The 16,228-nt window shown below is 40.2% G+C and overlaps 1 protein-coding gene across 2 annotated transcripts in view; it reads left to right on the top strand.

The window, feature by feature from the left end:
- Nucleotides 1–16,228, top strand: part of RPS6KA5 (ribosomal protein S6 kinase A5) — a 196,316-nt gene that overhangs the window by 53,325 nt on the left and 126,763 nt on the right. For both annotated transcript variants that reach the window (XM_027552731.1, XM_027552732.1), the window contains exon 2: nt 11,344–11,415. In XM_027552731.1, the coding sequence (XP_027408532.1) occupies nt 11,344–11,415 (72 nt within the window). The remainder of the gene's footprint in view (nt 1–11,343; nt 11,416–16,228) is intronic.

Below are 16,228 nucleotides of genomic sequence, written 5' to 3'. Positions count from 1 at the left end.
TCACAAGTTAGCATTTAAGGTTAATGTTGAGAGTATAATCAAAAATTATCCTACATAGGAGGGATCAAGGAAATGGAACATATCCCAAGAGGAAATAAAAACAACTGAATCCCAGCCTGAGATGCACGAGATATTGGCAGTAGCAGACAAGAATTTTAAAGCAGCTCTTAAAATATCCTCAATGAAATAAAGCAACATGTTCTCTGTGAGTGAAAAAATAAAAAATCTTATCTGATAAATAGAAACAATGAAAAAGAACCACATGGAATTTCTAGAAATGAAATGTTTGAAATGTAAAAATCTGTTGGATGGATTTAACAGTTGAATAGAGATATTGGAAGGAAATGAAAGTGGACTTGAAGATAGAACAATGGGAACTAATGTGAAGAACAGAGAAAACGTTAGAAAAAAATGAATAGAGTCTCAGGGACCTCTTAGTATCAAACAATCAAACATATGTGCAGTTGGAATCTTAAGAAAGTGAGGAGAGAGGAATGGGATAAAAAAACATTTGAAAAAATTAAGGCAGAAACTTCTCAAATTGGATGAAAAACAGGAACTCAGAGATCTAAGATACTTGGTAGATTCCAGGCCAGATGAGCCCAAAGAAGGCCATAGCATGTCTGCAAGCAGCCTAAATGTCTATCAGCAGAAAAGTGGAGAAAGAAGATTTCGTGCATATTTATAATGGAGTATTACGCAGTCATAAAAAAGAATGAAATAATGCCATTTGCAGCAACATGATGGATCTAGAGATTTTTTTCAGGCAGAGAAGTACAAATATTATATGATATCACTTGTATGTGAAATCTAAGAAAATGGTACAAATAAAGTGACTTATAAAAGAGAAACAGTTACAGGTGTAGAAAAAAATCTTATGGTTACTAGGGGCAAGAGGGGGAGGGATAAATTGGGAGATTGGGATTGACATACACAGACTACTATATATAAAATAGATAACTAATAAGGACCTGTTGTATAGCACAGGGAACTCTATTCAGTACTCCATAATGACCATTATGGGAAAAGAATCTTAGAAAAGAGTTGAGTTCAGTTCAGTTGCTCAGTCATGTCCGACTCTTTGTGACCCCATAGACTGCAGGACGCCAGGCTTCCCTGTCCATCACCAACTCCCGGACCTTGGTCAATCTCATGTCCATCGTGTCGGTGATGCCATCCAACCATCTCATCCTCTGTCATCCCCTTCTTCTCCCACCTTCAATCTCTCCCAGCATCAGGGTCTTTTCCAGTGAGTCAGTTCTTCGCATCAGGTGGACAAAGTATTGGAGCTTCAGCGTCAGTCCTTCTAATGAATATTCAGGACTAATTTCCTGTAGCATGGACTGGTTTGATCTTCTTGCAGTCCAAGGGACTCTCATGAGTCTTCTCCAACACCACAGTTCAAAAGCATCAGTTCTTCGGCTCTCAGCTTTCTTTACAGTCGGGCTCTCACATCCATACATGACTACTGGAAAAACCATAGCTTTGACTAGATGGACCTTTGTTGGCAAAGTAATGTTTCTGCTTTTGAATATGCTGTCTAGGTTGGTCCTAGCTTTTCTTCCAAGGAGCAAGCATCTTTTAATTTCATGGCTGCGGTCACCATCTGCAGTGATTTTGGAGCACAAAAAAATAAAGTCTCTCACTGTTTCCATTGTTTCCCCATCTGTTTGCCAAGAAGTGATGGGACCAGATGCCATGATGTTAGTTTTTATGTTGCGATTTAAGCCAACTTTTTCACTCTCTTCTTTCAGTTTCATCAGGAGGCTCTTTAGTTCTTCTTTGCTTTCTGTCATAAGGGTGGCGTCATCTGTATATCTGAGGTTATTGATATTTCTCCCAGCAGTCTTGATTCCGGCTTGTGCTTCTTCCAGCCCAGCTGGAAGTTTCTCATGATGTACTCTGCATATAAGTTACATAAGCAGGGTGACAATATACAGCCTTGATGTACTCCTTTCGCAATTTGGAACCAGTCCGTTGTTCCATGTCCACTACTAACTGTTGTTTCTTGACCTGCATACAGATTTCTCAGGAGGTAGAAAAGAGTAGATATATGTATTTGTGTATCTGATTCACTTTTGGGTACAGCAGGAAGTAGCACAGCATTGCAAATCAACTATATTCCAATAAAAATTAAAATAACATAAAAAAGGACACATCATGGCAAAACTGTTGAAAGCCAAAGATAAAAAGCAGTGTTGAAAGCAGTAAGAGAAAAGTCACATTGTTTCAGACAGAGAAGCAATAATCCATGTAAAGACTGACTTTTACTTTATAAACCAGAAGAGCAGAAGGACATGTTTGAAGTGCTGGAAGCAAAGGGGAAAAAGCCTGCAATGCAGTATTCCCTAACAAAGGAAAATATCCATCAAGAATGAAGATGATTCTGGTGGTGATGATGGCACAACCTGTGAACACACTAAAAACCACTGAATTATATTCTTTAAAAGGATGAATTTATGATATGTTAATTATGTCTCAATAAAAATTTAAATCAAGGTAAAAGAATGTCTCTTTCAGATAAAGTAAAACTCAGAAAATTCATCACTGGCCCTATAAGAAATGTCAAAGGATGTTCTTCAAGGCTGAAGAAACGTGGTACCAGATAGAATTTTGAATCCTTGAAAAAGAAACATCATCAGAAACTATAAGTATCTGGAGAAGTACAGAAGTTATTCTTTATTTCTTGTTTTTCTCTTGTTATTCTTTATTTCTTTATAAATTATATAAGCAAAACTCATAGCATTGTGAAGTTTATAACATACATGGAAGATATTATAAATCCCATATAATATGTAATGGCTATACCAGGAAGGATGTTGAAAAGTTTTTGTATTTCATGTGAAATGGCACCGTTTTCAATTGTCAGAGGAATGTGAAGAGTTAGAGATACATATTGTACTCCTTAGAGCAATAACTACACAAATAATGCAGAGAAGTAAAGCTAAAATGTGAGTGTGAGCACTGAGATTCTAAACAACACTCAAATAATTGTTTCAAAAGTCAGGAAAATAGAAAAATGCAACCATACAACAGAAGTGACAAGTTAAAAATTAATAATAAAGTGATAGACCCAAACCCAACCATATCAATAAGTATATTAGATTGTTAGTGGATTAAACTGTTAACCCAGTAGTTTAGATGAAAATAAGTGTTATAGATTAAACACTTTAGTTAAAATCCTAGCAGGCTTTTTGGGGTAGAAATTGAAAACCTAATTCTAAAATTTATAAGAAAATACAGGACAATCTTGAACATTGTCTAGATTGGAGGATTTGTATTGCCTGGTTCAAGTCTTATGGTGACCGAGGCATCGAGCTACTAGCACAAGACTGCACATAGAGCATCAGGACAGAACAGAGTCCTGAGATAAATCCACACTTAAAGGGCAAATTGATTTTTGACAAGTGAACCAACATAAATCAACAGTAAAAAAAAAAAGTTTTTTTTTTTTTAAATGGTACCAGAACAACTAGATATCTGTATGAGAAAAAACGAATCTTGAACTTTACCTCACATTAGACAAAAAAGTTAACTCAAATTGGATCATAGACTTAAATGTAAGAGCTAAAACTGTTAAATTTCCAGAAGAACATTTTAAAGAACATTTTGTGACATTGAGTAGGCAGAGATGTTTTAGAATCCAGAAAGCATAGACTATAAAAGAAAAAATTTACGACTTCATCAAAATTTTTAAAATTCACTCTTAAAAAGACACAGTTAAATAAAAAGCCAAACTATAGAATGGAGAACACCTTTGGAAAATGTGTGTCTGGCAAAGCACTTTTACTTAAAATATGTAAAGAGCTCTTACGACTCAACAGTTAGACAAACAGTGCTACAAAACTGGGCAAAAGATTGGGACAATTCACAAACACAAAAAGTGTAAATGACCAGTATATCCATGAAAAGATATTCAACATGTCATGAAGAAAATGCAAATTAAAAGCATGCTGAGAATGTGGAAAATTTGAAAAAAATCACTGTTAACAGCAACAACAAAAACCCTCTCGAAACTAATAAGCAGTTGCAGTTTTATTACAGTTTTAGGACGCAGGATTAATATACAACAGTCATCTGCTTCCTACCAGCAATAAACATGTCGGATTTGAAATTTAAAACAATACCATTTAAATTTGCACACACACACCCCAAAATGAAACACTTAGGTATAAATCTAACAAAACATGTATGAGATCTATGTGAGGAAAACTACAAAACTCTGTTGAAGGATACCAAAGAAGAACTAAATAAATGGAGAGATAGTCTATGTACATGGATAGTAAGACTCAATATTGTTGAGATATCAGTTCTTCCCAACTTGGTCTACAGATTCAGTGCTGCTGCTAAGCTGCTAAGTCACTTCAGTCATGTCCGACTCTGTGCGACCCCATAGTTGGCAGCCCACCAGGCTCTGCCGTCCCTGGGATTCTCCAGGCAAGAACACTGGAGTGGGTTGCCATTTCCTTCTCCAGTGCATGAAAGTGAAAAGTAAAAGTGAAGTCGCTCAGTCATGTCTGACTCTTCACGACCCAATGGACTGCAGCCTACCAGGCTCCTCCCTCCATGGGATTTTCCAGGCAAGAGTACTGGCTGCTAAGCTGCTAAGTCACTTCAGTCATGTCCGACTCTGTGCAACCCCATAGATGGCAGCCTACCAGGCTCTGCCGTCCCTGGGATTCACCAGGCAAGAACACTGGAGTGGGTTGCCATTTCCTTCTCTAGTGCATGAAAGTGAAAAGTGAAAGTGAAGTCGCTCAGTCGTGTCTGACTCTTCATGACCTCATGGACTGCAGCCTACCAGGCTCCTCCCTCCATGGGATTTTCCAGGCAAGAGTACTGGCTGCTAAGCTGCTAAGTCACTTCAGTCATGTCCGACTCTGTGCAACCCCATAGATGGCAGCCCACCAGGCTCTGCCGTCCCTGGGATTCGCCAGGCAAGAACACTGGAGTGGGTTGCCATTTCCTTCTCTAGTGCATGAAAGTGAAAAGTGAAAGTGAAGTCGCTCAGTCGTGTCTGACTCTTCATGACCTCATGGACTGCAGCCTACCAGGCTCCTCCCTCCATGGGATTTTCCAGGCAAGAGTACTGGAGTGGGGTGCCATTGCCTTCTCCAGAGTACTGGGGTGGGGTGCTATTGCCTTCTCCATTCAGATTCAGTGCAGTTGCTATCAAAATCCAAGTATACATTATTTTGTGTAGATCAACAAACTGATTCTAAAGTTTCCATGGTTAGGCAAAAGACCCAGAATAGCCAACACAACATTAAAAGAGAAGGACAGTCAAGAGACTGACAGGCACACTGCTTTAAGACTTACTGTCAAGCTTACAGTAAGCAAGACAGTGTGTTATTGAGGATGGAATAAGCAGATACAGCAATGGAACAGGCTGGAGAGCCCAGAAATAGACCTATATAGACACAGTCAAGTGATCTTTGACAGTGGAGTAAAGACAGTACGGTGGGGCAGTGACAGTCCTGGCAACAGGTGATGCTGGAACAGCTGGACATCCAGATGTAAAAATTGAATCTGGTGAGATACCTTACATCCTTCACAAAAATTAACTTAAAGTGTATTATAGACCTAAATGTAAAACATAAAACTTTCTAGTCCTAGAAAATAACAGAGAGACAGCCTAGATGGCCTTGGGTGTGGTAACGGCTTTTAAGGTGCAACTCCAAAGGCATGACCTGTGAGAGCAAGAATTGACAAGCTGGGCTTTATTAAAGTTTTAAAATTCAAAAATTCCGCTCTGCAAAAGACAGTGTCAGGAGATTGAGAAGACAAGTCACATACTGGAGGAAAATATATAGAAAAGATATTATCTGATAAGTTACTTATCTGAAATATACAGAAACCTCTCACAACTCAACAGTAAGAAAATAGACAACCTGATTTTTAACAATGGGCCAGTAACGTTGACAGACATCTCACTGATAAGAATACACCCATGGCAAATAAGCATATGAAAAGTTATATGTCATCATGTGTCATCAGGGAAATGCCAATTAAAACAACAGTGAGACAGCCATTGCACAATCACAATGACCAAATCTCGAACACCAGGAACACCGAATGCTGGCGAAGATGGAAAGCAACGAGAACTCTCATTTGCTGTCGGTGTACATGCAGGGCTGATACAGCAGCTTCGGAAAACGGTTTGGTAATTACTTTTAATACGAAGTATACTTCTTCCCCGTGGGCGTGTCGTCTCCTGCTGAGGGTGGTGTTTCTTGGGTGACCGTGGCATTGCTGACGGAGCTGCTTGTTCTTTTCTAGTTTCACGTTGGCTCGTTTTAACAGACGGAAGTACCTACGTTTGTTATAAGGCATATGCCCCCTGTGTTAGCTTCATGGTCTGCAGTGTTTAGCTATAAACAGGTCTTTAGTAAAACAAGTCTTCTGGCACTAAAGTGTTCTGAAGTGTATACCTTGGTGTTCAAAAGAAACACTCATTAAAGCAGCTTTCCATCTTCTGCGATCTACTCTTTAAACCCTTCATCCCCTGTAGTTACTGACTGCATGTGCCAGGCCTCTGGAAATGAAGTGTGTGAAACTGAACCACCTTCATGGGAGTCCCTGTCCATACATCAAAGTGAAAGTGTTAGTCACTCAGTCGTGTCTGACTCTTTGTGACCCCGTGGGGTGTGGTCTGCCAGGCTCCTCTGCCCATGGGATTCTCCAGGCAAGAATATTGGGGTGGGTTGCCATTCTCTTCTCCAGGGGATCTTCCCGACCCAGGGATTGAATCCAGGTCTCCAGCACTGCAGGCAGATTCTTTACCATCTCAACCACCAGTGTTGTCTGTACATAGGGCTTGTTTTTCAAAGAACAGTGTTTAGAGTAGCAGAATGATAAGCGTGTCCAGGCATGTTGTAAAGCCCTTGAAAAAGTAACTCAGAGCAAGTATTGTGAAAGGAAATGTGATGCTCAAGTCACATTCTGCTTTAAAAGTTGTAACAAATTCAGATTTAAAAAAAAAGAAAACTTGAAGGTAGGCTTACAGCATGACCCAGCAGTTGTGCTCCTTGATATGTTTACCCACAGGAGTTGAAGTCTGGTGTCTACACAGAAACCTGCATGGAGGGTGTTTGGGGCAGTGGCTGCTCTGAATGACATACACGCTACACGGTGGATGCCTGTGTCCAAAGCCGCAGAATGAACGTACACCAAGAATGAGCCCTAGTGTTGCTGTGAACGCTGGGTAAAAACCCTGTGGCAGTTGCATCTGCTTGGCCCCCCGTGGAGGTTAAGACAGGACAGAGTAAAGCGTTTTGATGAGCTTCATCTCTGGTCGTTACAGTGAATCCTTGACCTGGGTGAGCTCCCCTGGGCCACGGGGACTCTTCTCTAAAGCAGGTACTACCTCTAAGCTTGTTCACTGGAATCTGAGCATTCATAATTAAGGAAAGGCCAGGAAAGATAAATTCCCAGAGAAGCTTAAGGTGGATAAAGTATTATTATAAGCCTAGGGCTAAATGCTTTTCAAGCCCAGCATTGTTGGGTTTTTCTAGGTCCTGGGGCTTGAAGTGTGAGGGAGGGAAGATCCTCTCCCAAGTTCTACCTTAGCTCACCAGGCACATAAAGAGTAAACTTGTCAGCAAACTAAGGCCAAGAGAGGAGATTCTGAAGAGAACACACCTTGAAGCAAGCAGAGCTGACCTCCGCCTCGTGGGGAAGCTTTACCACAGTGACCACTCCTCCTCAGGTACAGAGGCATCTGTGCTGTTCGTTCATCTTGAGCTCTGTCGGTTCCTTTTCCCCCAGGATTGGAGATTGGCGAAGCCTTGAGCCCTCTTTGCAGGCAAAGTGTCAGGAACCAAAGAATAGAGACAGTAGATTACGCGTGAAAACAGGCCTTCACAGCTTATCTGAACCATCTCTGTGAGAGATCAGGGTTTCCTGGATGGTATGCTTTGTAGAACCAAGTGTAATTAATCTATGACCTCTTCTGGTTTCCTATGAGAAAAATTCTGTGGTTAGTGAAAAAAAGGCTGAAGTGACTGTGTATGAGAAGATAGTTCCTTATCGCCCTTAGTCCAGCTGCAAATATAGATATGGGAGAAATAGTATATGTTTTGCAGGAACGGGGACCCCTTCCAGGGCCCGAAACTAGGCTCTTGTCTAACACTTGAAAATGAATTGTCTGAGGAGACACATGTGCTGACCGTGCAAGAAATTTTACTGGGAAAGGGGCGCCCAGGCAAAGAGCAGCAGGGTGAGGGGACCCAGGAGGACCGCTCTGCCACATGGCTTGCAGGTTTTATGGTGATGGGGTTAGTTTCCGGGTGGTCTTTAGCCAGTCATTCTGACTCAGAGTCCTTCCTGGTGGTGCACGCCTTGTTCAGCCAAGATGGAGGCCAGGGAGAAGGATTCTGGGAGGTGGGCGGACACGTGGTGTCTCCTTTTGACCTTTCCCTAACGCTTCCAGTTGGAGGTGGCTTATTAGTTCCGTGTTCTTTACCAGGACCTCCTGTTGTAAAACAACTCATGCAGATGGTTACTTTGGTGCCTGGGCACGTTGGGGGTTTTAGTTGATGTGCTTCACCTAACATATGGACAGTGCTTTTGGAAAGCTGGGCCATTACACTTCTCCTTGTAAATAAAAGATGATGCCTAATAGAATCAGGAGTAGTAACTTTTAACATGTGACTCTTTAATAATGTCTTCAACTTCAAAATTTTTTTAGTAAAATAACAGAACTTAACAAGAAGGCAGTGGCACCCCACACCAGCACTCTTGCTTGGAAAATCCCATGGACGGAGGAGCCTGGTGGGCTGCAGTCCATGGGGTCGAGAAGAGTCAGACATGACTGAGCGACTTCCCTTTCACTTTTCACTTTCATGCATTGGAGAAGGAAATGGCAACCCACTCCAGTGTTCTTGCCTGGAGAATCCCAGGGACTGGGGATCCTGGTGGGCTGCCGTCTATGGGGTTGCACAGAGTCGGTCACGATTGAAGTGACTTAGCAGCAGCAGCAACATTCAGTTACAGCAATAAATAACAGAACTTTTATTGTTCATTTAGAGCCAACTCATTATTTCAGAAGTGATGGTTTCCTGTGAGCTTGCTTTTTCTACAGTCTGTGTGACATACTACAGGAGGGTATGCTATTTTTTTGTATTGATTTTAAGATACTACCTGTATTTTGGGTATTCATTTTAGATTTATACTGAAGCCAGTGCGAACTTGAGGCATGGACCATGTACACTGATTTGTTCTCACTATGAAAGTATGCGTTAATAGTCAAACTCTTAGGAACCGAAAATGGGATGGCGGTTTCTGGAAGTTTGGAAGAGAGGGAGAAGAGTCATTGTTCAATGAAATTTGTTTTGCACAGGGGAAAAATTCTAGAGCTCTGTTGTCAACCGTGTACCTAGAGGTAACACAGTAGTACTGTGTTGTATGCTTAAAAATGGTTAAGATGGTAAACTTTGTTCTGTGGTTAATTGTGACCACAATTTAAAATATTTTTTTTTAAGTTAATGCATTTTGTTAACCTTTGGAAAGATGCTGAAATTGCTTTTCCTTCTGAAACTTTTAATTCTAGTTAAAAGTTCTTAGTCTAATTAAAAAAAAAAATTATAGTCCCCAAAGTGAAAGTTGTTCAGTCATGTCCAACTCTTTGTGACCCCATGGACTGTAGTCCATGGAATTCTCCAGGCCAGAATACTGGAGTGGGTAGCCTTTCCCTTCTCCAGGGGATCTTCCCAACCCAGGGATTGAACCCAGGTCTCCTGCATTGCAGGCGAATTCTTTATCAGCTGAGCCACAGGGAAGTCCAGTAGTCCAAAGCATAAGTTTATTTACAGACACTAATAGTCTTAGTTGAACACAGCGAATACTGTGTGAATTAAGCTCACAGAATCATCACAAGGCCCTGCTTTTATCATTTGCCATTTTATTATGAACATTTTCGGATATAATGCAGAGAATTTGACAGCATTGTATGTTGAGCGCCCTTTTACTCACTCTCTAGATTCCGCAGTTAGCGTTTTGTTGCACCTTCTTTATCACACGTGTGCGTGCTCAGTCACATCTGGTTCTTTGCAACCCCATGGACTGTATCCCACGAGGCTCCTCGGTCCATGGGATTCCCCAGGCAAGAACAGTGGAGTGGGTTGCCATGCCCTCCACCAGGGGATCTTCCTTACCCAGGAATCAAACCTGCATCTCCTGCATTGCAGGTGAATTCTCTGTCACTGAGCCACTGGGAAGCCCTTCTTTATCACATATCTGTCCATACCTGTGTTCTCCCATCAATCCATCTTTTTAAAAATACGTTTGAACGTAAATTGCAGGCACCAATATGCTTTGAGGGCAGGCAGTTTTTATTATTCCCCATTTTACACTGGAGGGATCTGAAACAGAGAAAAGTTAAGTAATTTGTTTAAGATTACAGAGCTTTTAAGCGGTAGAACTAGGATTTGAACTAAGCCTTTCTTAATCATGTCTTTCTAATCTGCTGGTTCACACAGTATGGATAGGTATTACCATAAAAGTAACTTGTGGTCCAGTAAATTTGACAGATGTAAGTGTCTCAGTCTTGAAGATCCACATGCATATTTTCATGGTGTAGTATCTCTGAGGGTTGGCATTAAAGAAACTTGTGAAACTTTAAGCTGACTATTTCCAAATTCATTCAGCCTGAGCACTTCTCCCCACCTTCCCCCAACATCATACTTCTTAACTTCTTGTAGAGTGGGACCAGAATTCAGTGGGGTACACTGGAAGATACTCATTATAAGGTATCCTCATTTTGTTTATTCCAGAATGTGTTTTTGAAGAGTTTTTGTTTTTCAGCATAGTTCTAGAATTTTGGACTGGCAGAGGTCTTAGGCTTCACTGAGATCAGCGCTTGCACATCAGGGGCAAGGGAGCTGGGGCCCAGCGTGGTCAGGCGCTGGTATAGGCTGCTCGTGCGCTTGGGGCAGAAGTGGGCGTGGAGCACAGCCTGGAGCCTTGGAGGGGCTTTTACAGATGGTAAATGTTGAATAAATGAATGCATCTTCTCAATCTGTCCAGTTTTCTTTTTGTATATCTATCTACATATTAGAATTTGTGTTCATTTTCAGTTTATTTGGTCAGTAGAAAGTCATATAGCACTTTATGGTTAACCTTTGATACAAATGATATATAGTAACAAAATTCTAAAAAAAAGTTGTAATATATGAGATACAGAAAATCACATGAAGCATAGCTGTGCTGTTTAACAAATAGTGATCAAGTGAATGCTTATTTAACGTTCCAAGAAATGAAACACTGCGGTACATCAGAAGCCCCGTGGACTGTCTCCTGTTACTCATCACCTTAATTGTTTATTTTTTCTCTTTCTTTTTTTAGCTAATTTAACAGGACATGCAGAGAAGGTGGGGATTGAAAATTTTGAGCTCCTGAAGGTCTTAGGAACTGGAGGTAAGTCTTTAATTCTTTTTTTTAAGAGAAAAAAAAAAAAGCACTTGATACCCCTATGACAAAGGATTGACATCCCCAACACAGAAATCATTAAAATTTTAAAACAACAAGGAATCCATTAGGAGAACTCTCAGAGAATGTGAACAGAGCATTCCTAGAAGAAATACATGGTATGGATGACCTTATTTGCAAAAAGAAATAGAGACTCAGATGTAGAGAAAAAAACGTATGGACGCCAAAGGGGGAAAGAGGGCGTGGTGAGATGCGTTGGGATTGGCAAGTGTATACCGCTGGCACTGTGTGTAAAGCAGGCAACTCCTGAGAACCTACCGTGTAGCTGAGGGAACCTACGCAGTGCTCCGTGGTGAGCTAAAGGGGAAGGGACTCCAAAGAAGAGGGGATGTGTGTATACGGATGCCTGATTCACTTTATAGTAGAAACTAAATTGAAAAAGAGAAGAAATACAAAAGGCAAAATTTAAAAGAATTGGTAAGGATCAAGGAAAAAAAAATCTCTCTTACCCTGCTGTTGGGAGTGTAGATGAATTCAGTTTTTACACAAGATATAATATTTTATAAAACCACTAACATTTATGGAGAGTTTGTTACTTGCCAAGTACTCTGTGAAGTGTGGTTTATACTGATTGATTCATTCAGTCCACACTCAACTTCATTGATAGCCCATGCTCATCACTTTTAAAAATGAAAAACTCTAGACTCTTCAGAAACCTAACAATATGAATTTGCTTAAATGACCATGTACCTGTATGTTCTATTATCTGTACAATAGGATTGAAGTGATCTGTATTTACTAAAGTTTTTGAAAGCTCTCCATAATACAGTAAATTTGAAAAAAGACTATAGAAGAGAATGTATGATATACCATTTCCATAATATAAAAATTGTGTGACTGAATATCTACATGTACATATATAGAAAAATTTCTGATCCGTGCATCAAAATGATGAGAGTGAGGCTGTCCCTAGGTGGGAGATGCTTCTTGGTTTTCTGATTTCTGCTTCCTTCTGCCTTCAGGATTTTACTGTCACTGTCCTTGCTTATCTGAAGTCAGGGCCTCACGGGCGTGTGACCTGTGCAGGTGCAGAGGCCCCTACACTAGAAGAGCCTCATGTTTGATTTCATGCTCTACTTTCACCCTTCTGGATTCTAAATAATTTATGAACCAGGCATCCCACATTTTCATTTTGCACTGAACCTGCTAATTACATGGCTAGTCTTGTCAGCATGTAAATTTATCTAATCAGAATCCCAGAAGGAGCAAATAGAGTGGGGAGAGGTAAATATCCAAAGAGATGACAGCTGAGCATTTTCTAGGATTGATTAAGTATGTGAATTTGTAAATTTAGGAAACAGAAAATCTCAGACAAGTATTACTATAAAGGAATTCTTAGATAGATACATGAGAGAAAATGATGAACACCAGAAACAGAGAAACACCCTAAAGACTGCCGGGGAGGGAAGACTTACTTTTGGAGAAACAACGAATGGATGAACAAATGACTTTTCAGCAGCAACCACGTGAGCACCGTAGCCGTGTGGAAGAGTGTCCAAACAGTCTCCAGAGAAATAACTGTCAATTTAGAACTGGATTCCCAGCAAAGCTGTTTTACAGAAGTAAGGGCAAAATAGACATTTTCAGACTTAAGAAAGCTGAGTGTGTTTTCCACCAATGCATCCTCACTAAAAGATACAATTTTAGGGAGAAGGAAAGTGATCTCAGGAGAGATTCTGAGATGCAAAAACTGTTGGTGAATAAAGATCTAAACAATGTTGACTGTGTAAAACCATGGTCAAAATGTCTTAATTTGTAGGGTTAACAACCAGAAAACTGAAATATTGAACAAAAATGGCACATAACTTGGGAAGTGATAGGAATTTAGTGGTCTGAGGTACTGTTTCTCCAATTTTTACATGCACATGAATCTTGAAATGTGTAAAACACCAAATTGATTGAAAAAAGCATAGAAAGCCTGAGTAGTCCTTTAATCCTTGAAGAAACTGGTCAGTGAGTAAAAATCCTCGTGCTGGGAAAACACTTGGTACAGTTTTTATATTTGTTTGTTCACTTATGTGTGGCTGCTCTGGGTCTTCACTGCTCTCTCCAGGTGCAGCAGGCAGGGCTCCTCTCTGGCTTCAGGCATTGGCCTCCTGTTGCCAAGCGCAGGCTCTGGTGCTGAGGCTTAGTGGTGGGGTGCCCCGGCCAGGTTGCTCCGTGGCACGTGGGAATCTTCCCAGACCAGGAGTGGACCCGTCTCCAGCCCCGGCTGGCAGATCCTTAGCCACTGGGCCATCGGGGAGTCACCTGGTGGTTTCTGAAGTGAGTTCTGCCAAGCACTCAAGGCACAGATAATGCTGGCCTTTCACAAATTCAGAGAACAGAAACAATGGAATTATTTCTTCCAACTCATTGTATAAGGCTAGCATTACCTTGATTCCAAAAACACACAGAGTATGAAGGCCAGATTTTAAAACAAACTTTGGATGGATTTTCTTTCAACATATTTAGCACTTTGTCTTATTATTTACCTCAGTTTTTTGGAGCAACTTGACCATAGACAGGTCTTTAAGATGATTCTGCAAAGGTGAGAAAGGAGTTCAGTGTCCTGCTTTACTTGTGCTTGCACTTGATGCTTCTTCCTGTTACTGGGCTTCCTTTTTGTCAGCTGACCTTATCCTGCTCTTGGGAGAAGATGGAATCACTGCTAAGTGTCATTGTAGGTATTTCTGTATTTAAAATCACAGTTTTGATGACTAAATGGAGTAGGTGGAAACTTTTATTATGATTAGAATAAAATCTCAATTTTTATTCAAAAATTTTACCACTGATCTTTCAGTTTAATTACCTTTTTAAGATAAATTTTCCCCAGAACTACTTAGGATAATAGAAAAGCCTCCTCAGATGCTTTTAATGTGTCCTGTCAGGCTTTCTTTGGAAGTGGAACTGAGAACTCTTCTGATGATTTAATTTTTATGTACTTTGAACCAGAAAAAATTCTATTCATTCAGTATCTTGAAGACTTCATGGAATATTGGAAAATGAAAGAGTTACTTTTTGATCTCATATTTAAATACATGTGATATTTATGGGAAAAAACAAAAAACAAAAAAACCCAAACTTTTATTCAGAGTATTGATTTCTGTTTTCGGCTATCTTATTTCTTTTGATCTATTGCTAATCTCCTGATCAGTTTCCTAAGCTAGAAACTTGCAAATAATACTTGATCCTTCTCTATTTTGACTTTTTTATTTCTTATTTCTCACAAAAATCCTGTAATTTTTCTTTGAACATGACCCTTGGATTAACCTTTTCTGTTCTCAGTGCCCTGACTTGTATTACCTTATACATGGATTGTTGATAATAAGGTTCTTTTTATTTTAAACTGGACTTTCTGCAAGTTCTCTCTCCCATTTTATGCATTTTATACATATCTTGTTATAAATAATATGCAGCCTCATTAAAATTCAACATTATTGTGCTGTTCTTCTATTTCAGAACTTTTAGTGCCTTTTTTTCTAGTTAATTATTCACGTCCAAATTCTTTTCTTGCTTTCAGGCTTAGCTCTGTTTTCTCCTGTCTTTTTCTTCAGTTACCCCGATATTGCACCTACTTACAAGTCTGGTTGGTTTTTACTCCCTTACAGTTCTGGGTCTCTCCCACCCCCTGAGGCCCCGCGTTATCTCCTTCCCCACCTTCATACTTTGCTCTTTCCCACCTGCCCAGACCCTGCGCAGTAGCTTCTTCCCTGAACTGTGGCCCTGGAAGTCCTTGGTAGGGAGCGCGGTCCTGAGCGGTTGTCTTGCATTTTGTTCGCAGCTGCTGTTTTTCTTCTGGATTGTGGACTCTTAAGGTCATCTTCGTATGTGTTTCCAACCCTGTTGCCCTGCTCCCTCCCCACGGTTGGTAACTGTACAGAGTTTCGCAATAGTCTAATAATTCCGCAGTTCATGTGTGTGTTTCTAGTGTCGTCTGGAGATTGGTGCTTCCAGGTTCAGGAAGTATCTTTGTGTCATGATGAAACTTTGGACTGCTTGTGTGAGTAGTGATTCTAGTTTTTCTTTTTACCTTTCCTGCTGCCTTCCTTTTGACCATTCTGCTCCACCCAAGTATAGAAGAAAGTCTTTAAATGGACCGCTGAGCATTGTTAGTCATTCTGGTGTTTAATGAAGTGGAGCATGTGTTCTTTTTGAATTTTCTTTATTCATCATGGTTGATCTGTATTTCAGAGATTTTTTGTCATTATGGCAAAAAAGGATAAATTTTGTCATGTAACTATAAAGGGTAGATTTGAGTTGATTTCTAATTGTGGTGCATTCATAGTTGTGAGGTACTTGGCTATCAACGATGACTTGGAAGACTCAGGTTTGAATCTTGACCTGACCATTGACCACTTACGTTCCTTGGGTAAATCACATGAACTCTGTGAGCCTAGGTCCCCATCGGCCAAAGTTAATGGTACCTATCCCACAATGTCGTTACAACATCAGTGAGACAATCGATATGAATCGCCAATTGCTGGATAACCGCCAGTTATGATTATTTATTCAACAGGGGATTCTACTGTAAAGCTGTACTCTAAATTAGAAAAACAATTATTTAGGACTTCTTCGTAAGGACAGATTATTAGTTCTTTCTTGCAGTCACTTTGTTAGCATATCTGGGAGTAATTCCAACTAAAGTTATATTTCTAATACTAAAAATCTAACAACAAATATTTCATAAATGTTATTGGTAGTTGAAATTTTATTAGCATTTCTAAAGAGTTGATTTGTGTATTGGGGGTACGTGTGCTTA

Source organism: Bos indicus x Bos taurus, chromosome 10 (assembly GCF_003369695.1).
Source record: "Bos indicus x Bos taurus breed Angus x Brahman F1 hybrid chromosome 10, Bos_hybrid_MaternalHap_v2.0, whole genome shotgun sequence".
Classification (NCBI taxonomy): domain Eukaryota; kingdom Metazoa; phylum Chordata; class Mammalia; order Artiodactyla; family Bovidae; genus Bos; species Bos indicus x Bos taurus.
The sequence above is the reverse complement of the archived record's forward strand: the minus strand, read 5'-3'. Positions and strand labels throughout refer to the sequence as shown.